The sequence below is a fragment of the Pagrus major genome, chromosome 10 (assembly GCF_040436345.1).
Source record: "Pagrus major chromosome 10, Pma_NU_1.0".
NCBI classification, from domain to species: Eukaryota; Metazoa; Chordata; class Actinopteri; order Spariformes; family Sparidae; genus Pagrus; species Pagrus major.
Window position 1 is genome coordinate 10,707,174 of NC_133224.1, and position 21,598 is coordinate 10,728,771.

The 21,598-nt window shown below is 42.0% G+C and overlaps 1 protein-coding gene across 1 annotated transcript; it reads left to right on the forward strand.

Moving 5' to 3' along the window:
- The first annotated feature begins 11,023 nt into the window (after window positions 1-11,023).
- Window positions 11,024-21,189, forward strand: ntn5 (netrin 5). Its single transcript, XM_073474640.1, has 6 exons — window positions 11,024-12,500; window positions 13,826-14,014; window positions 15,979-16,128; window positions 18,956-19,006; window positions 20,283-20,363; window positions 20,639-21,189. Exons 1-6 carry the CDS (start codon window positions 11,027-11,029, stop codon window positions 21,187-21,189), a joined length of 2,496 nt encoding a protein of 831 aa, XP_073330741.1. The 5' UTR covers window positions 11,024-11,026.
- The last annotated feature ends 409 nt before the right edge of the window (window positions 21,190-21,598 follow it).

The window sequence follows — 21,598 nt, forward strand, 5'->3', positions numbered from 1 at the left end:
CTTTTTTTTCTGGACCTTTGCAGTAAATCTTCCTTACAGAGTTAATGCTACTTGTAAATGCACTACAATCTCAAACAAGAAAAACAGCCTTATAGGCCGCCTGTGCGGGTAGTTTATTATGACCCCAAATTACATTTATTGTTTGGTGGTTTTTAATGACAGGAACAAAGGTGGAAGTCATGTGATGTTTTATAAAGAGCGACAAAGTCTACAGAGGAAAGAGGTTGGGATGGATGGAGGCCACCATTCATGTCGCGTGTAAAAAAAGTCAATGTTGACTTATTTGAACTTTCGTTAAGTAACTTCATTTAACTCGAATCCTAAAGTTGCATAACTAACGTACTAATTTTAACCCTGACCGTGATCTTTTCCTAAACCTAGCAAATTAGTTTGGTGCCTAAATCTGACCAAATGGCAACTGTTTCACGTTAGCCACTGGATGATGAAGACAAAACGGTGATACACATTATAACGTTTCAGAAACGGTCATAAGTTGTTTTGGGAGTCGTTGGCAATCAACCAATTCTGTTGTTTAGGTATTATGACATGTTATACAGCCATTTTTTAAAATCAGGGGATAGCACACCATCCCATTCATGCAACCACAAATGGATTTAAGGTTTTTTTTAGAGCTTCTGTGGTGTTTTTTTGCTTGAGCAATTGAGAAATGCATGAAGACTGTGGATGCACATAAGTCAAATTTCTATATATTACATCTTCCTGTTTATGTCTGATCATTAAACCAAAGCACAATGCCATACTGTAGCACTTAAATATTTTAAGCACAGCTAATCCATCAAACAGACGCCCATGTATTGTGAAATCTGCTCTTATTCTGTCACGGTGGCTTAATGTTGACTTTCATAATTACACCTCCATGGTATTTTATTTATTATGATTCAGTCTCTCAGCACACTCGTAGCTGCAGGGTGCAAACTTTGGCAGCGCGAAGCACCTGTCAAGGACCACCTGAAGTGTTTTGCTAAGCAGTTAAACATTTTCTTATATCAGTTTTAGGGCTGATTTCTGTTATCACTTAGTCTTTTTCTTAGTTAAGTCATTCTTGATAATGCTACCAATTTAGTTTCACCTCCAGCTCAGCTCACTCAACCCTGTGTTGATGCTGCCAAAGTGCAATATTGACGCATAAACGTGCTATTTCACCCCTCAATTTACTTTATTGCACTTGTCCTGCGTCCAAGGATAGCATTTCTTAACTGCACTGTAACTACTAGACACATACACACACTCAAACACACTCAAACACACACACACACACACACAAAGCACACCTGGGGAAACATTCCTCGAGGGAAGTCATCAATCAGTTTTATGGCTTTCTCTGGGAAAGTTTCCTCCTCTCCAATCAAGCGTCTTCCCTCCCTCCACCCTCGAATCTCTTTCTTATATTTCCATCTGTATCAGTTTTGGTTCACATCTGAGAACGATCCACTCCAGCCAATTAGCTTCAACCATTTTTCCTATTCCACCGAGGGATAATTGGAGCAAACTGGAGAGTGGGATCTTTGCCTGGACAAGACCAGATAAACCAGCTTCCCTCTGTGTCCTCAATTTGTTGGCCTGTGGTAATAAACCTGGAGGTGGAGGATCTGCACAGTGCAAAAAAAAAAAAAATGTCCTTAACAAGCCATGAAATGTTTAATTGAGTCTTAAAATGACGGTTTTGTTTTAAAGAGGGAAAAACTGCCTGGAAAGTTGAATGAATTCCACTTGTCTCTAAAGCAGATCAACCTGTTTCAGGAACTTTTTCCCCTCAAGTGTGTTGACGTTCTGATTTACTGTTTTCTCCTGAGCTTGTAACAACAAATACAGTAAAATGGTCTATTTTCAGATAAATTATGACACTCAGGAGTAATGTCTTACCAGTGGTGGAAAACAGATCCCCCACTTAAAGGCCTTGAAAATCTATTACTTCAGTTAGCTTGTTAATCTGAGCTGCAGGATCCTACAAGAACACAAGATTTTCTGCCAAAGTAAGAACAGTTTTTTAGTCTTTTACGCTGAGACATTTTTATTTTTGTGCATCTGTCCGTCCTCTTTTCACTGATTTTGAATGGGTGTGTCTCTGTTGGAACAAGCTGATGTCATATTTCAATGCGCCAATCAGGATTTAGCAACATTTGAATTTCAAAATGTTGTGGCGTCGTTGAACACAGTCCTGATTAAGCATCTACAGTTAAACTCTCACTGAATGATTAATACAGATGTTTTCCAAACACTGGCTTTGATTGTTGCTTAAAGGGTAACTCCACCAATTTTACACATTAAAGTGTGTTTGCAACCTTGGGAAGTCCTACCGCACATGTGAAAAAAGTATAAAGTCTTATGTTCAGATTACATGCAGCTTCCTCTGGAGCCACAAAAGGCTTTACACTACTTTTTGCACATGTGCAATACTCCCCAAGACCTGTAAACACACTTTCAAAACATAAAATTGGTGGAATTGCCCTTTAATTTGTATAATTTTTAAGGCTGAAGACAAATATTTATGATTTGAAATGACATTTACAGGGGCTTTAGATACATATATTGTAATAACTGTTCTAGATAGTACAGAAATATTATCAAGATTAATCAAAATGTATCGATGTATAAAGCATCAAGAGAAAAAGTAGTAAAAATGGAAAATAGTCAATTATTACTGGTTGTAACAGTAATAATCTATTATAAAAAAAGCAGCAGTTTAATGGTGTATGTGGCTGTGTTGACGGTAGTTATATCTTGTATCTTGTTGAGTAGTTTAATGGAGCTGGACTTCACTGTGGGTGGAAGGAAGTATCCAGATTCCAGTGGTGGAAAGAAAACAGAAAATCTGTACTCAAGTACAGTTACATTATTGAAATATTACTCAATCACAAGTAAAACTACTGGAATTAACATAAGACTTAAGTAAAAGTACAATCTTCTTCTCAAAAACTACTCTATTAGTGACTTTTAAACTCTCCAAACCTCGACCTGCTGCAGTCGTACCTCAGGCTTTTTATTCACTCATTAGTGATCAGGTTGCCTTATTGGCTACGAAAAGGCAGATAGAAGGTTTAGACATGAATTCAAATTGTACTTAATTATGTTTTTAAAGGAACTAAGTTGATTACATTGTGTACTGCATACTTAGGTGAAAGGAAAATTACACACTTAGAAAAATTAAATACAAGTAGGCCTACACCCAAAAGTGACTTAATTACAGTAATTTGAGCAGTTGTAATTAGTCACTTCCACGCCTGCCAGATTCTTTAACTTAAATAGAAATAGCAACATAACAATATTAAAATACTCGTCATACATTAGTCAAGTCAAGTATTGGCAGCAAAATGTGCTGACAGTATCAAAAAGTTCTCAGTGAAGAAAAATGGGCCCTTTTGTAAAGTTTGTCTTGGTTTTAAAATCCTAATATGATATAAGTGAAAATGCAGTTGAGTAAAAAGTGTGAAGTGGTATAAAATGGCAAGTACCTCAAATTTGTATTTAATTATGATGCTTGAGTGAACATGTTTATACTTTTCAACTCACAACTCACTTTTACAATTAAAAGCAAATATCTGATTGGTGCATCAGACTTTAGATAAATAACTTTTTCATTGATATATATTCAGAAATATCAATTAGAAATACAGGACCTGTAAGGATGATATATCAACATTAGAATACAGAAAAGAAAACATCTGAAACTTAAAATCAGCAAAAACTTTGACGGATACGTTTCGCCATGTGTGATCTGCTCTGACTTGTGCGTCAGGCAGGATGTGCCTCCTCTGGAGGTGGAGGCGCTTCTTGGCTCACTTCACTCACTATAAAGGGGAGAGAGACGCACCTCCCAGCTGATCCCGTTAATTTATCTTCCTCCTCCTCCTCCTCCTCCTCCCGCTGTAGTGCCGCTGTGTTGCCCCCTCTCGGTACAGTAGGTTCGTCTGTCGGATGTGCGGACACTTGCTGCGCTCCTCTTCATGATCGGGAGGGACGTCAGGAGAGGGAGAATCACCGGGAGGCACATGGTGAGGATTGATCTCTTAATCTTTTCAAAATGTGCGCTGGCTGAGGCTCTGCGGTTTCTTCATTGTGTTGGTGAGGGTTTTTATATCGGCTGCAGCGGCGCGTAAAGAGAGTGTGATCTCATGTCTGTCACTGTAGAAATCCACAGACATTTATTTGTAAAAATTGCCCCAGAGGAGCATCTGTCACCATGTTGTGTTAACTTGTCTAAATTGTCTTGTGATTTACAGAATAAATTAAGTATAGTCTGATATTTCGTCCGACATCGCTGCTCAACTTCTCTTTAGAAATTCAGCCGATGCGCATGAATCAGACTTTATTTACTTTGATTTTTTATTACGTATTTTTTAAACTTAGGCATTTTGTTTTTGTGTTTATTTGACTCCATTTGACCGATTTTAGAGCAGAAATCTATCAGAGTTGGTTTCAGTCTTAATTTGGCTCTCTTTTAAAAATTAATTTTATCCCTACAATTCATGTAAGCGTACATCTAGAAGTCGAGCTTTTACTTTGAAAAACTAGGACTGAATGTCATTAAAACTCCTTAAAATTGATATTTTTTTAAACACTAAATGTTCCTGCATGTTGCCGCTGGAAGATCCCACATTTATTGTGATATAATTGTAAGCAATTGAACGCGAGATATGTTAGATTTCTATCATTTTGTCCCTCTGTGGCGGATTAAATGACATATAAAAACATAAAACACCAACATACCACCACAATAACATGATTTTATTTTGATTAATTGGGGAAAAAAATGTCCTTAATCTCAAACACATACCAGACAAATTATCAAGATTGTAAAAAAAAAAAAATCTGAATCATGTTATTTGATCAAACTGTGATAGTCCAACACTGTAAATATTTTTGTTCCTCTCTAATTGACTTCAGTCAGTTTCGGCCTAACAAGAGCAATTAACTCTGCAGAATGGAGCTAATTAAGCTCCGGGGCTTCACTCTCAGCTCTTGCCAAAGTAATCAGACTAAATATGACAAACATTTGTGTTTAATGAACCGAGGCATGTGAGTCATTATTCTAAGGGTCATTAAACGCAACGCCCGCAAACCTGCGTGTGACCGCGAGCTGTTTTCCTGTAAAGTCCGTCTGTGGTTAATTAGTTTGAATAAAGTCCCTCTGCAGCATGAGAAAATATACCGTATTTACTTTAATAGACATACACTTCTCAGTCATGCAGGGGCCCTCAGTGTGTTTTTATTTATTTTATATAATCTGATCACCAATTTTAATAACAAGTCAGCCAACAAAAATAATGTCTGCTTTTTATTTGTTCTTGTGCCGGAGTGTTTTTTGTTTTCTCTCTGAACCTCCTCTGTTACATTGTGTGGATTTAATTAACACGCAATTACAAACCAGAGGCCGCCGCTCACTCCCATCATGCCCGAGGTTGACTTTGGCGTGTCTGCAACGTGGAATCACGATGATTTCATTTCCATCTGTTTTTCAATATCAACATGTGAAGCCTGAGCTGTTGGAGAGCGTCCTGCCAACTTGTATGAGGCTGTAAAGAGGGGAGTGGTGGGGGGGAGAGAATTGACAGGAAACTCGCCTTTAAATATCAAGTGTGTAACATGTGTTTTTTTATTCAAAAAATGAAGTCAACGCAGAGGCAGAGACACCCTCCATGTGTCTGTGGAGGTGCAGTCGGACCCTGTGGGCCCCCACACCCTCCCCTTGCACATGCATCGGATTGGCAGTTTGTTGGAGGTGCAAACGTGAAGGACAGAGGCCTTTAGCTAAAGATACAAGCAGTGATAATCCATTTTGTGCTGTCTGTTGCTTCCACCTCCCGGGCTGCCCCACTAAAATTAGATTATTACACCTAAAACAGAACTCGTGGAATCTGCTCCGTGTGGAATAACACACACATGGGCTTCGACTGTGCAGGCAGGAATGCCGTTTGAGAATACAGGCCGCATACTCGCTCTTCTCACCCAGTGTTGTATTTCTGACCAGCTGAGGACAATTGCAAATTAACAAAGGTGTCAGTGTGGTAACATGCGCCAACAGGTGCCTTGGTCCAGCTTCAAACATGTAAAGAGAGAGCTTATATCATTGATCATATTTATTTAAAGACTCCGTGTCTTCGAGCAGAGTCCTCGGAAATCTCCCCGGCGCCCATCAACCTGATACGAAACCGTCTTCATTTGTGGAAACCACAGTTTAGCCGTTTGAAACTCATTACCAAGTAGCAAAGCAATTTGAATTTAACATATTTGCCTCCGTCTTGGCCGGCCGGAGCTCCTGCCCATGACGAGGAATGTTAAAATGTGTGAGACGGGCCAAATCCAGCTCATCTGCTCACCAGAACAGCTCCAGACCCAGACAGGCCCGCAGCTCTAAAGTGTGAACAGGCCAAAGAGAGTTAACAGGTAGCAGGAGAGAATACCACACACACCAGACTTGTCTAAGCTTTATTTCCACAACCTAAAGGGGCTCTTTGTAAAATTAGTAGAAATTTACATGTATCAATCACTTTTTTATTGGCCATATGTGAGCGGGTTGCAACGTGACGTGAAAAATGAGACCTTCTCCGTCCCTCTCGGTCACCTACAGAAGACTGTTGATGATTAGTTTATGTTGTTTAACGCTGCTGGACTGTGGATGTCTTTGTAAATATCTCGGGTCGGATTTTATGCAACAGTCTAAAGGATGTGACTTTATGCACGTTCTCAAGTGCCTCTTTCAAGTCCGCTAACAGAGAGCAACACGATCTAACGTTAGTTGAGAAATGGAGTCCGCTAACATAAACTAACAACCGGCTTCCAGCACAACACAGAAGTTCCACAGAACCCCTTTAAAACTTTTGTATGCTGCTGAATCACAATAAAAGAGTTTGCTAAAGTGGAACAAACGCCAAACTATTGATCAAGATATGGTCCAGAAGTTTCAAGTCTTATTCCCTAAGAAAGTAACAAAAATGTCTCTCTCTCTCTCTCTGTCTCACAATGTTAAAGAAAGTGAGGAAACAATTCCTGGATCCATCTCTTTATCCAGATCTGCACCAGATGTTAATGGGGTCCATTCTGGGTCGAGACCCATCTTCCATAAAAATTTCATGGAAATCTGTTCAATATTTTTTGTGTATTTCTGATTACAAACAAACCAACAAGCACACAAACGAACACAGGCAAAAAATAACCTCCTTGGTGGAAGTGAAAATTTATACTTTGTAGGTCAAAATGCTAAATTTGCATGTTGCTTCTCTTTGGTGATCATATTTTACTCTCAATTAGTTTATTAGTTAGAACATACATAAACTAGAATGGCACTCAGTAAAGCGCATACCTCCGCCAAGGCCCAACAGTCCCCTTTTGTACTCACTCATAGATACCAGCCACCTAAATACACTTGATTTTTTTTGTCAAGATTCATGAATTATTCCCTTGGAAATTAATGAAATTGTCTGTATCCACACTCAAAGTTAATTGGGTCTATTCTGGGCTGAGACCCATCATCCATCCAAGTTTTGTGGAAATGGGTTCAGTAGTTTTTGTGTAATTCTGATTACAAACCAACAAATGAACATGGGCAAAAACATAACCTCCTTGGTAGAGGTCAAATTCATAGGTTGCTTCTCTTTGGAGATCATATTTTACTCTTAATTACTTTTATGCTCCACTTTCCTCATCGAGTTTTTGCTTTGCAACAGCCAATATTTATTTAAATCATTTTTTTATTTCACCTTTATTTTACCAGAAGGTCAGATTGAGATCAAGATCTCTTTAACAAGCGAAACCAGACCAAGGTAGCAGCTTTACAAAATTACAGCATAATAAAATGCAACATATAAAAAATGATACACAAAAATCCACAATAAAACAGGAGAACAGGTATTCAAACATAGTGGCCTCTCAAGAAAAACAACAACATGCCTCCTTCCCCACATTCCTAATAATGCCCTTAAATTTAACAGTGGATATAAAGTGTCTAATGTGTCTTGCAAGTTATTCCATCTGTCAAAACCCTAAGAACATTAAAAAGCAACCACTTGGAGGAGCATAGCTGGTAACTCACAGAGCTTAGACAGAGAAGAGTACATAGGTAATAGAAAGACAGCAAAAGATAAGCAGTATAAACAAAAATGACATATAGAAGTAGAAATAATAATTAAAAAAAAACATCAATTATCAAAACACAAATAGACGCAGAGGTCCATGGGGCAAACATAATACAAACACATGCAAATAATAAAGATGCAAAAGTAGTATAATACTGTCTACAACGGGGTTTAATATCTGTACGACAAAGTATTTTGTGTTTTATATTTTTAATTAACTTAGATTATGTTCTTCAGATATGATTTTACTTTGATATTTTTGTGTCTGATTTAATGTTAAAAGACAATAAAAGATGTAAGCATCCACGAGGAGGTGAATACTTGTTAGTTTAGCCCTTTCCAAATCCATAAAACAGTGCATTTGTCCCTTCCTGACTATAATATTTTTGGCTTCCTCAAGTTCCCCAGGACACATATCAGCACGATGAAGAATAGAGGGAGAATTACACGAGGAAAATAAATAGGGACTGCAGAGCACGAACACGAGCGTCGGCCTCCTCGCTCTCCTCTGTTCGACTATGCTGTAAACATGCCCCCAGGTTGTCAGCAAGTATTTTTCCAGCCCCTTGCCAGCCAAGCATAGCTGCTTCTAAAGATCACCCGCCGGAGATGTTGATCTCATCTTACCACTATTTGGCTGTATAAGCTTTTTGAAAGGCAGAGATTGCTGCCAAGTCATTTCAAAACCTTTTCACTCAAACAAAAATTGAGGCGAATTTGTTGTTTTAAGTTTTTTTGTCATTTAGACCTCCACTTGAGGTTCACTGGGGAGAAAGAAAAAGGAAGTGTGCTATTCGTAGTCAACAAAAGAATTCATTTTCTTCTCATCAAGCAGCTTTTTACAAATGTCGCTCGTCTTCAACATGTTCTCCCGACACCTCGGCTGTGTGAATTTATGGAAAGCAGCAGAGAAAAACCCGTTGAAACCGTATCCGGTTGGTTACGGTGGCGGTGCCAGACAGATGATCTGGTTTCGGAACAAGAGAGAGTCTGGATTTGGCCTGGAGGGGCGCGTTAAAAACCTCAGGGGCCTCTCTCAGATGAGCATCCATTTATCAAAGCGGTTGTAATGGGCCGATGTTTAATTAGTCATGTAATGTGACAAAGACAAGAGCAAGTGCATGTCAGGGGAATGTTAAACAACCGCCCTCTTTCTCTTCCAGCCTCGTGGGTTTCACTCGTCCCAACCCTGAACCCCCACCCGCCTACGCTGTCGTCATTCCTCATCCAGAGTGAATTCTTCCAGCACTTCCCTGAATCCTCTAATAACCTTTACCCTGCTCATAATCTCTTCTTCGACACCGTATGAAACAAGAAACCTAATTAATCACCCGATCAACTATAAGTCCTGCTTTTATCAGTGCGTTCAGGTTCCCGTGGGGCATGTCTCGACACGTCAGGAATGACCAACCGAGGCATTCTGGACCCCAGGAATGTGGCTCGGTGGCACCGGGGTCAGAGTCAGACCGCTCGTCACTACACCCTTTGCTTGGAGCGTTTCCTGTAGCAACGCCACAAAACAGGGTCGCCTGATATGCCTTATCTTGGCTTTTGTCCCCAACAGGTTTGGTCGATCCACTTTCTAGCGTCGTTGCTTTAGGAGCAGTTTGACTAAGGCAGCCGAGGGAGTGCCACGGCCTCCTCGCAAGGCCCCTCAGAGCTGTGTGGTCCCTGAGGGAAGCCTCATATTTCGGTCGTTGGCTAATTGAGCGGGATGACGAGGCCGGAGAGGCTCTCAGCCCGTCCTCTCCTATGGGTTTGGTTTATGCAGCCCTGCTGACTTCGCTGTCAGTGTCAAACGCTTGTTAGGACATCATCAATCTTGCAGCAGTTAAGAATATTCCCAGAACAGAATGAAGGGGGCAGGTGATAGATGGGCAGGGAGACGGAAGAGCAAGGGGAAAGTCGTTTGAAAATGTGGAAGGAAGGTAGTTATTGATGAGAAAATGACAGTTGACTTGGGAAGGGAAGAAACAAGAGTGACCCAAAAGTAAAAGTGCAAAATGGTTCTTAGCAAAAAAAGTCGAAAAAGAAGTGCATGTTGAGAATGTGCTTCTGGCCTAAAAACAATAAATCACAGGTTCCAGAGAGAGTACACGCATTGTTCGTTTTGTCCACATGCCAGAATTAACGCTCTTGGGTATCAAATCTTGACAGACGAATAAATTTCACTCATCACCAGTTGTAACAGACGGGAAGGGATTTGTTCGTGCTGCAGACGTACACAAGTCTGTGTTTGTCTTTAGCACGGAAGTATCCATGTAGGGGCTCAAGCCGAACACACATTTCGATCTATAAATCACTTCCTACCATCCTCAAGACTAATCTCCAACTCCTCTCCTTCCCTCCCCTCGGTTCTTTTTTCTCATACCCTCTCCTCTGCTCAGGAACTCTTCACACCGCTCAAGCTCAGGCACGTCGCTCGGCTACAGCGCTGACCGACGGTAAAGTGATTTGAAAAGGAGAGAGCCATAAACGTGATGGATGTGGTCCAGCTCAGGGTTTAGCCCCAGCTGTCGGGCATGTTTTTTGTCATTTCAGACAGACCCGCTGGGTGCGCGCCCTTCTTCACCCGTGTTCATCGTTCTCTTTTCGGGGTTGAGGGGAGTTTTAAGACGAATATGTGCTTAAGGGCTGTCAAGGTCACAGGTTCAAACCGGTGGCTGACACAACTGTGCAGATTGGAGATTACATTTTTACAAGATGAGATCTTTACTGGCATCTACCAAAAGGCAATAAGGTGCAGATGAAGCGATGCAGCGAGCTGGTATCGTGTGTTTTCAATAAAGGCACAGGTGGTCTATCTTAGATTTCCTTTGTTGGTTTGAAATGCAAGTCTTATAAATCAATCACTTTGTTTTTTTTGTTTTATGATCTAACTCCCATGGCTTTCTCTTAAAAATCATCTTTTTTCCTTCCACAGGCTGGATGACATGATGTTCCTACCCTTTTCCCCTCCCCCTTCCCCCTCTCTCTTCCCTTTTTTCCTTCTACTTCTCCTTTTCCTTCCTCCATCCCTCATCTCCTCTTCCCTCTCCCACGCCCCATTGAGCTGGACTTCGCCTCACGACCCCTGCTACCACCTGGACGGCCGCCCGCGACACTGCCTGTCGGAGTTCATCAACGCCGCCTATGGCATCCCAGTCAATGCTAGCCACTCACTGCAAGGGTCTGACTATGACAGCAACATCACCACCTTGACGGACCTCCACAACCCCCACAACGTGACCTGCTGGATGGCTCACAGAGGTTCTGACACTGGAGAATGGGTCTTCACGCTGCCTCTTGGCCGCCGTTTTGAGATCACCTATATCAGTTTGCAGTTCTGCCAGCAGGGGGAGCCATCGGACCCAATCTCCATCTCCATCCTCAAGTCGATGGACTTTGGGCGCACCTGGAGGCCGATGCAGCACTACTCAAGTGACTGCCTTGGGAACTTCGGGCTGCCCTCTCAGACGGTGGCCCAGACAAGGCAACAAGAGACAGAGCCCCTCTGCTCAGATCCTCGCCCCCTGCAAAAGCAGCGGGGGGGCATGGTGCTGGCCTTCTCCACCCTGGACGGACGGCCTTCCTCTCCTGATTTTGACCACAGCCACACCCTCCAGGACTGGGTGACAGCCACAGACATCCGTGTGGTCTTCCACAAGGTGTCCAAAGACGCCAAGGTGAGCAACTATGATAAGAAGGAAGACACACGATGGCGTGAAGGTGCAGAACATGACGGAGGGACTGGGCTTCTGAGGTCAAGACCAGGCTCCAAGGGGCGCACTGGAGAACAAGTCGAGAAGCTAAACACAGATAATACACTGGTATTTTTTGACAGGGATACAAAAAACTCAGAGATAAGGGGGGCGAACAGAGGGGAGAAAGTGGACAAACATGGAAGGAGGGGTCATTATAAATCGTCAAGACAAGACGAAGATGGGCACAATGTGACCAGCAAGGAGAGGGATGTTAGCTTTAGCACAGACTCACTCGCCTCATCAAAAAAAGGTGGGAGAGGCAGAGGCCGTGGTCGCAAGAAGGAAAACAATCATTGGCTGCCTTGCCCCAACGGAGGCTGTAACTGGACAGTTGAGGGGCGGAGCAGGAGCAACAAGGGGCGGGAGCTGAGGAAGAGGAGGAACAATAATCACAACACCAAACAAAGCTCAAGGAGCCTGCAGGTGCCCCCACCCGCTGCTTTTACCTCTTCTGTCCAAGCTCCTCTGGCCCTCTCGGACCTGCAAGTCGGCGGCAGGTGTAAGTGCAACGGACATGCCTCTAGGTGTCGCCGTGACGACACAGGCCGAGCAGTGTGCGTGTGTGAGCATCACACGGCCGGGCCAGACTGTGACGTGTGCGAGGACTTCTACTGTGACAGACCGTGGCATCGAGCTACACCCACACACCCAAACCCCTGTATTGGTGAGTCCTCCATCCTGTTGCTGAACGAAAATATTGTACAAAATGTTATGTTATTTTATGTTATTTGCCACACACACACACACACACACACAACTGGTTTATATAGCATTGTGTAAAGCTGTGGGACAGACTGATCTAGTAACACTTCCCATAATGCAACTGGGTAGTGTCTTTCAGTACACCCTCCCTGAGCGTTAAACACCCATGTCTGTCCACGCTGACATTTCGTAATAGGCTTTCTGTAATAAATCTAAACAGTCTCTGAGTCCAGGTCGAGATGAAATCATCAGGGTTACTTTCTCAGACTTCCTCTTGATAATTACACCAATCTTTGTGTGTATGTGCTTTTAAATTAAAAGTTTTCTTGATGATCCAGTATAAGCAAAGCTAAAACTTTTTCAGCTTTGACAAGCACACTTTTCACATTTTGCTTGATACTTGATGAATGTGAATATGGAGCGATAATATGTACATGCTATTTTAATGTGTAACCGGTGGTGTCTGCGTTGCATTAGTAATAACGATGCAGTGACATCATGCCCTCCTTTGTACCAGAGTTAGAGTGGGCCATTTTATTTACATGTTGTTTACATCTGTTCCTCTCTTAATAAACAGAAATCGGGTGCCCTCGTTCCCTAAAGCCCCAAACATGAAGCGCAATATCCCTTGGTCGAAGTTTGGCCAGAGAGAAGTTGCATGTCAAATCCCCATTTCTCTCTCACCTCATTTCCTCCTGTCATATTTCTGCTGTCAGCTCTCCAATAAAGCCTACATATGTATTCCTCTCAGAGATGTGAATTATGGCTCTTTGAAGGGAGCCAGATATAGTTCAGATCCTTCTGAAGAGTCGTCCCAAAGAACGGCTCATTGTTCTTTCAACTTTTTTTAGAGGCAGTGGTTACATGGTTATAGCTGCTGTAAGTGTTGTAATCGTTTTAGCTAACTTCCTGTCCATTTTGCAGTTAGCAATCCCGTCCCTCCTCTCTAGGACCGCCTTCTTATGGAGTTCTCTGTCTTGATTGGATAAAGGGATCAGGGATACCAGAAAATGTATCTTCTCTTTTACTGCATGAGCAGGAGGAGGAGAGACTAGAGGAGAGATTATTGTTGGAATATACAGCTGTTTAACACTTTACTATATTCATTTTTATAACCAGGATTATGAGTTTATCAGCCCTAAATTACTTGTATTGCCAGATCTAATGGAAATTATCTGTGTTGTAAACTAATGGCAAAAAAACTAAAAGTTAATTAATTCAAACCTTTGGATGTGAGATCTTGTGATGAACATTTAAATCACTGGTATTTATTTCTTTGTCTCCCAGCCTGTGAGTGTAACGGCCACTCAAACAAGTGCCGCTTCAGCATGGAGGTGTTCCAGCAGTCGGGCCGGCATAGCGGAGGCGTGTGTCAGAAATGTCGCCACAACACGGCCGGACGCCACTGCCAGTACTGCCAGAACGGATACACCCGCGACCACAGCAAGCTGCTGAACCACCGCAAGGCCTGCCAACGTCAGTTTCTACGTGTGTGTGTGTGTGGGAGAGGGTTCAGGTGCATATACATGGTTAAATGTCATGTAACTTTCATAACTAACTGTGCATTCCTGGAAGATGAAAAGCAAATCACAGTGTGAGAGACAGCGTTTGCACTCTGTCTCTGTCCCAGCGTACAGAAGTGTTTATGGGGTGGTTACATTGTGAGAGAGGGCAGCTATTCCTGTTAGCGATACGCACACAAAAAACCCTCAGAAACCCCACTGAGCTGCCACCTGCATCCTCATCGTTACCGCCGGTTGGCATCTGCCGCGACCCCTGACCTTTGACTGGTCACATGTCCTAAGTGACTGTGACACTCTGGCATGCTCGTGTGGAAGCTCCACCACAGGTCTAATATATCCAGAGTTAATGCGCTCCCCCTGAGGGATGAAGAAACATGAGCTATGATTAAACGACCCTATATTTTATCACTTTTTATGCATGAAACAAAAGCGAACTGCAAATTCATTTCTTCCACCACACAGTCTCACATCTCAGCTTTAATTTATTGATGCTATATTTCACAGAGTTACCCTTCAGTGGCCCATAATTCATTTTCTCCAGTCAGGTTGTTTGGACTCATTGTTAAGATTTGTCCAAACATTATTCGAGTGTGAACAGAGCTGCTGAAGTGTGGCTTCCTCTCCCTATCTGTCTTCTCTCATCCGGTCTTATCCTGTGATAGCAGTGGTAAATAAAAAGCTTTGTAATGTAAACCAAGGCAAATCCAGGCAGTAATCATTATACAGATTCACATCAGCCAACAATAAGGGGGAAGAAGCAGAAAATAAATTATTTTGGATACAGGAACCATCTACTGATGGGCTCAAAGCACCAGGGACATCGCAAATTTTGATGTGTTACAATATTAGCGTTGTCCTCCATGTGACATTCAGTTGATTGCTCTACGGAGGAATTTGTCTTTGTTTACCCAACAAGACAGCTACAAAATAGCTTTTATGGTGTTAGTGGAGGTCGTCCGTCTTTGCTCAAGGACACTCGGATGCTGTCAAGCAGGATTAAACCTGGGTGCTGTTACTGATGAATGGTCTTCTTAATCCCGTCTATCATCCTGTCTGTCCTTCGAGCAGTTTAGCCAGGGAGTTTGACTTGTTTTTGCTTGATATATCTTAAAAAACTTGCTTCCTTGTGTTTACAACAACCAAATATGCTTTATATTCCTACAAATGAAACATATTCACATGTGGAAGCTGCTCAGTACAACAGTCTTCTGCGACATCACTGGATTTCTGAACCAACAACAAGACTACTTTTTCCAGTTCTGCGCTCTGCTGAGCATTTTAGGGTCTTTCAGCTGATTGTTTTGGTTTTACAGCCTGCAACTTCACTGTTTTTGTTCACACTTATATTTCTTTTTATTGTGCCAGAAGGCAGCTGTTTTGCAAAATAAAAACAATGATGCCTGTCCGTCACTTTATATGGTATCATAAGTATTGTATAGTTCCAAAAAAAATGTGTAAAAACAGCCATCGCTTTTTCACATTAATTGTCTAATTTGCCTTAATCTTTGTTGGTCTTCAGAAAAACGGGCTGAAAGAAGTTTGAGCTCCTTGAAAATGAGTTCCTGGGACTAAAAGTTCTCAGTACTTGGGGTGTAAATGCAGAAATTGAAGCATCTAGCAACTAAAGAGCCAGATTTTTCCTTTAGTAGTTGCTGAAGACCAAAGCAGAGATAAAAGGAGGGTCAAAATTAGATGTGTCAGATGGAGAGAGACAGGACTTCAAAAGCTAATTTTGCTCCATGTCAGCTGGTGTGAAATTACGCATCTGTATGCCAGCATGTCACCACATTAACTTTGTACGCTTATAACATGTCTGTTAAATTGTCAGCTTGTTTTGCTGCCACTGAGAGGCTGGAAAACCTTTGAGAAATGAGACATCAGTATCACCTCTCTAATCCTCTCATTCTCTTTTCTCAGCGTGTCAGTGCCATCCACTGGGAGCGGTGGGTCGCTGGTGTAACCAGACATCAGGTCAGTGTCTGTGTCGAGAAGGTGTGACAGGCCTCAGGTGTAACCGCTGTGCCCCGGGATACAAACAGGGCAGGTCCCCGATCCGGCCCTGCATACGTAAGTCAACTAGCAGTATTTATGCCTATTAAGAATCTGGAAAAATGTCAGAAACTAATTACCCATCCTACGAGGAGCAAAGGCAGACGTCGCCTGATGTGTTAATGCTGGGATAAGAGAAAAAAGTTTGGAGAGGAGTCCTGAATTCTGTTTTTCCTGGCAAACCGCATGGCATCTGACTCTTATCCAAGAAGTTTGAGTTGCCTAAACTTGCCTTGAAGGGGTCATCGGTTCAGAAAATATGGGTCGTTACGCAAGTTTTTATATTATGAGTAATTTTCTTCATTCTTCATTCAATGCCAGCCGACTGAAATAAATCACAGACTTAATAGTTTGTTGTCAGTCATGATAAAGTGACCTTTTTGATTTCTCCTTCAACTCGATTTGCTTTTGACCTAAATTGATTAAACCGCCTATCAAGCTCTCTAAGCCTTTATTAAGTAGCAGCTCAATATAAAAGGGGCCGCTGCCATCCAGACTAATTTGGCCCAATCTCCCAGCGTGTCCCCTTTTCATCATCCCTGGAGACGGTGTCCATAGCAGCGTTAACATGAGCTCACAGGGACAGGGAAACCTCATCTCCAGATGATCTGGGATCAGCGTCAGATCAAGTAGATTGTTGCTACTCGTATCTCTGCGCCTGGCCAGCACCGAACCTCGGCCATGAGTGCTAATCCACGTGCACATCCCCGGCTAATCGCACGAGTGCCGACAACTACACAGGCACTGGCGCGGTGTAAGCCCCAATCAGGTGACATAGGGAGCCAGCGGCGGCGAGCTTCACACCTGTTGTGCAGCTCAAAAGGCTCCCCATCACAGGGCCCAGACCCATAACTCTCCCAGTGAAAGGAGTGAGTGAAAGAAAACCTTGTTTGTTTTTACTGCCAGACCATCTCAGGCTATCTATAGCATCTCTTACCCCCACCACCACCTCTAACACCTCGTCTCATCAGACAGACCAAAAGGCACGCAGCAGCCAGGCTAAACTTAAAGTTAGCTTCTAGTGAACCTTTTTATCCACACCTTGGGCAGCACAGGAAGTCCACAGAATTAAGGTTGTGTTTCTGCCGTCCTCCCCTACAAAGGCAAAACGTATAGTAATCACGGTCAGATACCCAGGGCTAGCCTTAGCTAAAGCTAAAAATAAATGTACTTGCTAATTGGCTATTGAAATTTCAGTAAGTAAACGGTATGTAATTTTGATTAACTGAATTACCAAGATGTTTGTTGTAATAAAAGGAGGCTGTAGCTAAATCCAATCACGATGGAGAAGAACTACAGCTGAACTCCCGTTACACCGACATAACTAATGTTAGCTAAAGCAACAGAGCTAGGCTATACGAAGGGAAAGCTAGCTGGCGGGATAGTAAGGGCACTCCTTAACTAAAGCAAAACTAAATTTACTTGCTACCGAGTTATTGAAATTTCAGTAGCATTCCTTAGTAAACAATTGACAGATTGTTATAGTAAAGCTAAGCTAAGCTAAGCTCCTGCTAACATAACATTAGTTAAAGCAAGAGAGCCATGTGAAGAGAGAGTTTGCTGGTGCTATAGGCTTTAGCAAAGTTACTGTATATATCACATATTTTGATAAATTAAATACATTACATTTATTGCAGCTAAACGGGAAAGCTAGCTTGTGCTTAAAGACATTAGCTTACCTTTATCTGTCATCTTAGCTCTGGTTCAAGTGGAATTCATGCTGGTCAGCTACCTTTAAATTACATATTTTGACAAATTATAATTTATTACATTTGCTTCTATATAGCCTAAATGTCAGTAGTAGAAGGACAGACACCTGATAAAAGCAGTCCTATTTAAACAAAACAAACTATGGGGGAAAAAACGAACTGTGGAAGGTAAATTTATAAAGTTAAACTAGTTATAATGGACAAAAAAAGCACATTTTGCTGGTAGATGCTTCATTTTCTTTCTTCACCGTCAAGATTATCCAAAGTCACAATGCACTAACTCAGTATCATGAAGGTGATGGTCAGATATTTGTGGTCATGTTGTCTTGTTTACTTATTTATTGATCAGGTATTTCTTTGTTTAAATCATATTTTTTCCCTTTTTATATTGTATGTTTCATGTACTTGTGTTTAGCCTGTAAGTTTGGCTTTCTTTATGAAATGTACTGTCTTAATATAAAGAGATTCAGGTGTCGTAAAGGCAATAGTACCTGACAATTTTTAAATGGTACCCAACCCTGCGCCCTAATCTTCGTTGTTTTATATCTTAATGTGAATATACACAAACACACAGAGCACCTTCCAGTGTTTTAAAAGTGGGGGACAGTCAGCTGGGTGGGGGTGTAGGGTGTCACTGGCCCAGTTGTGTCAGAGAGGACAGGACATGGACGGGGGGACGGAGTGGTAAAATATGGCAGCACTGTCACACGCACACACTTTTACAAGAGGCCTGGATAATGTATGTACAGACCAGCAGGTTGTTCATTTTCCATCTACAAGTTCATGGACATGCAGTCAAGCAAACTTTATTAGTCTCTGTTCAGTGTTTGAAACAAAACCATACAAGAAGTGATGGTCCGACCTCATTAAATTACCAAAAGTAAAGTTTGTGTCTGTGTCTGTGTTCAAGTGAGCGTCAGAGAGTGTGTTTCCAGCCCATAAAAAAGGACCACACACACACGTTTTTGACACTTGCTTATCTTCTGTGCAGACATGCCTCACGCACCGAGAGGCATTCAAGCATAGCACACATAACACACACAGTGTGCAACAACCTGACAGCTCATGAAGGTGGGCTGGAGCTTCTCTGTGCATCTGTTCCCGTCACCTGTCTGAAACTGTGTTTATGTCGGCAGGAATTCAAGAGGTCGCTCCGACCCCGGTGTACCAGCCTCAGTACAGCATAGGTGAGTAGATTAACAGGTAGAAATGGTAAATCAATTAATACATTTAATACAGTTTGAGGTGTTATTTATAAAATCCACCTGCTCGCATTTAATATAAGTTGTGTTTTCGCCCATTTCCATTAGTTTGTTGGTTTGTAATCAGGATAACACAAAAACTATTGAACAGAAATCCACAAAACTTGGATGGAGGATGGGTTTTGACCTAGAATAAACCCCATTAACTTTTGGTGCGGATTCAAATAAAAGGGCAGATCCAGTCATTTTTTTCTCACTTTCTTTAATATTGTGAGATGGGACGTTTATGAACATTTTCGTTAATTTCTTAGGGAATAATGCATAGATCCTGATGTTTAATTTGATTTTGGATTGGGCTTGAGGGTATTATTATGCCTTTTTTCGGAGGTATGCTCTCTACAGAGTACCATTCTAGCTGTTTCGTTTTTTAAAAAACATTTTTATAATAAAAAGGCAATGAAGTATAAGACAGCAAATAAATGAGCAGGACTGTTTTACATATGACGATATTTGATTTACAATCCATGATAAGCTAATGTAACCAACGCCATCTTAAACAAGAGAGCTATATGAAGGGAAAGCTTGCTGGTTCTTTGGGCTTTCGCTAACGTAACAGTATGTCTTATTTAAATTACAAAAAAAATGTATGATATCACTGTAAGAAATGACATATGCCTTGATAGATGATTTTATCAGCCACCTCTAATGTTAAGCATGTTAAGTATATATATATTGATGTACTTCTGGCTGTCCATTTTTCTATTAGTCCAATTTTTTTGCATGAATTTGCCTTTTCTTTAAAAATGTATGTATATATCTCTTTTAATCTCGTTATAAATCATCATGTTGCTGCTAGATTTAAATGTTCAGAGCAACTTTCATCGGAAATAGGAAATAATGTATTTGCCATCACAGAATAATTCACCCTCTAAACTATCCTTTTAATCCTGCTGATGTCGCCTCGTGTACAGCAACACATCTTTTTTCTCACTGGACCTTGAATTGAAACCGTTTTGGGAGCCCGTGCTCTCACCCTTCACGCAGCAGCTAACCACTCCCTCCTAGTGGCGACTTGAGGAATGTCCCACCTGCTGCACTCGGGGTCATCTGTTAGTCACAGGATACTGTGATGACAAATAGAAGCAGCCATATTGTAATTAGGGGGAAAGACATGTGCTGATATGCTTGCTATGAAATGATACCCTCTCATTTGATGCATTCTCCCTCCCTCTCTCCCTCTCCGCCTCTCTCTCTGTTATAGCGGAGGAGTGTGTTTCATACTGCCAGCCTTCTCTGGTTAAAGTCAGGATGAACTTGGAGACTTATTGTCTGAAGGACTACGGTTGGTGTCATGTTTTTTATTTATAACCTTGACCAAAAAGAAAAATGATGCTCTCTATATCTCTTTTTTCCCCCCTTTTTTTCATGACTGAGTCAACATAAATCCATATTAAAGCGGCATTCATTTTGAAACAATTTATTACTTTTCTTTTAAATAAAACCAAGACTGGTGTAAATCTGATGAATAAAACCAAATCTCTAAACCTAAATATTTATCGTAAATATTAAAGAATTTTTAAAAAACTTGAATTTATATTGCGTCTCTGTGTTTCCCAGTGCTGAAGGTGCAGGTGAGAGGGATGGAGCGTTCAGGTCCTTGGTGGCAGTTCTCCATCTCAGTCCAAACCGTCTTCCGCACGGGGTCCACCTCCCGTGTACGCAGGGGCCCCCACTCCCTCTGGGTCCCCGACCGTGACCTCAGCTGTGGCTGCCCGGCCCTCCACGTTGGGCGGACCTTCCTTCTGATTGGTGCAGAGGAGGGCGAGCGGGGCTGGGGCCCTGAGGAGAGTCGCCTGGTGGCGGACCGCTCCACCCTGGCCCTCCAGTGGCGGGAACACTGGAGCCCCAAACTGAGGGGCTTCCGGGGGCAGGACAAGAGGGGCCGCTGCCCACCGAAATCCCCTAATGGGCAGCAGCACCACCATCACAGGGAGCAGACAAAGGCCCAGTCTGGGTACATCCCCCCTCACCTGCTGACTGAGAAAGACACTCAAACCTCAGAGGCGCCGCACGTACACTCTTATACAGACAGCGAGGTTAAATCCACAGAGCCGACCTCCTCGCCAACCACACCCGCTCTGGTGTGCTCTACTCAAGGTCCTGGATGAAAAACCACAAGGACAATCTGCAAAAAGAGAAAGACTTTTTTACAGTTCTTCCTGAAGGCCTCAGGACAAAAACAGGTGTTACTTTACTTCCCAGCTTGGAGAAAGTTCAAAGAAACTCCACAACACACACTCACACACACACACACTCAGCTGTTATGTGATGTTCAAGTACTTATCTTAAAATGTGAATGTCAATGGTAAAGCAAAACTCACCCATGAGGAAAATATTTGAAAATGTCCACCAACAACCTTGGTGCAATGTGAAATATTAATTATATAAATGTTAATATTTTCTACTAAAGAAGCTTTTAAAAAATTAAAGTCTGACTAATCTAATCTGTTTTTGTCGTATAAAGATTTTTTTAAGTACTGTGTTGTTGTAATCATATTTATTGCAATATTAAATTAT

Coding starts and splice junctions, on each gene's coding strand:
- ntn5 (XM_073474640.1), top strand. CDS start 11,027: ATGATGTTCCTACCCTTTTCCCCTCCCCCTTCCCCCTCTCTCTTCCCT. Junction 16,129..18,955: donor CCCGATCCGGCCCTGCATAC/GTAAGTCAACTA, acceptor TTATGTCGGCAG/GAATTCAAGAGGTCGCTCCG. Junction 19,007..20,282: donor CCAGCCTCAGTACAGCATAG/GTGAGTAGATTA, acceptor TCTCTGTTATAG/CGGAGGAGTGTGTTTCATAC.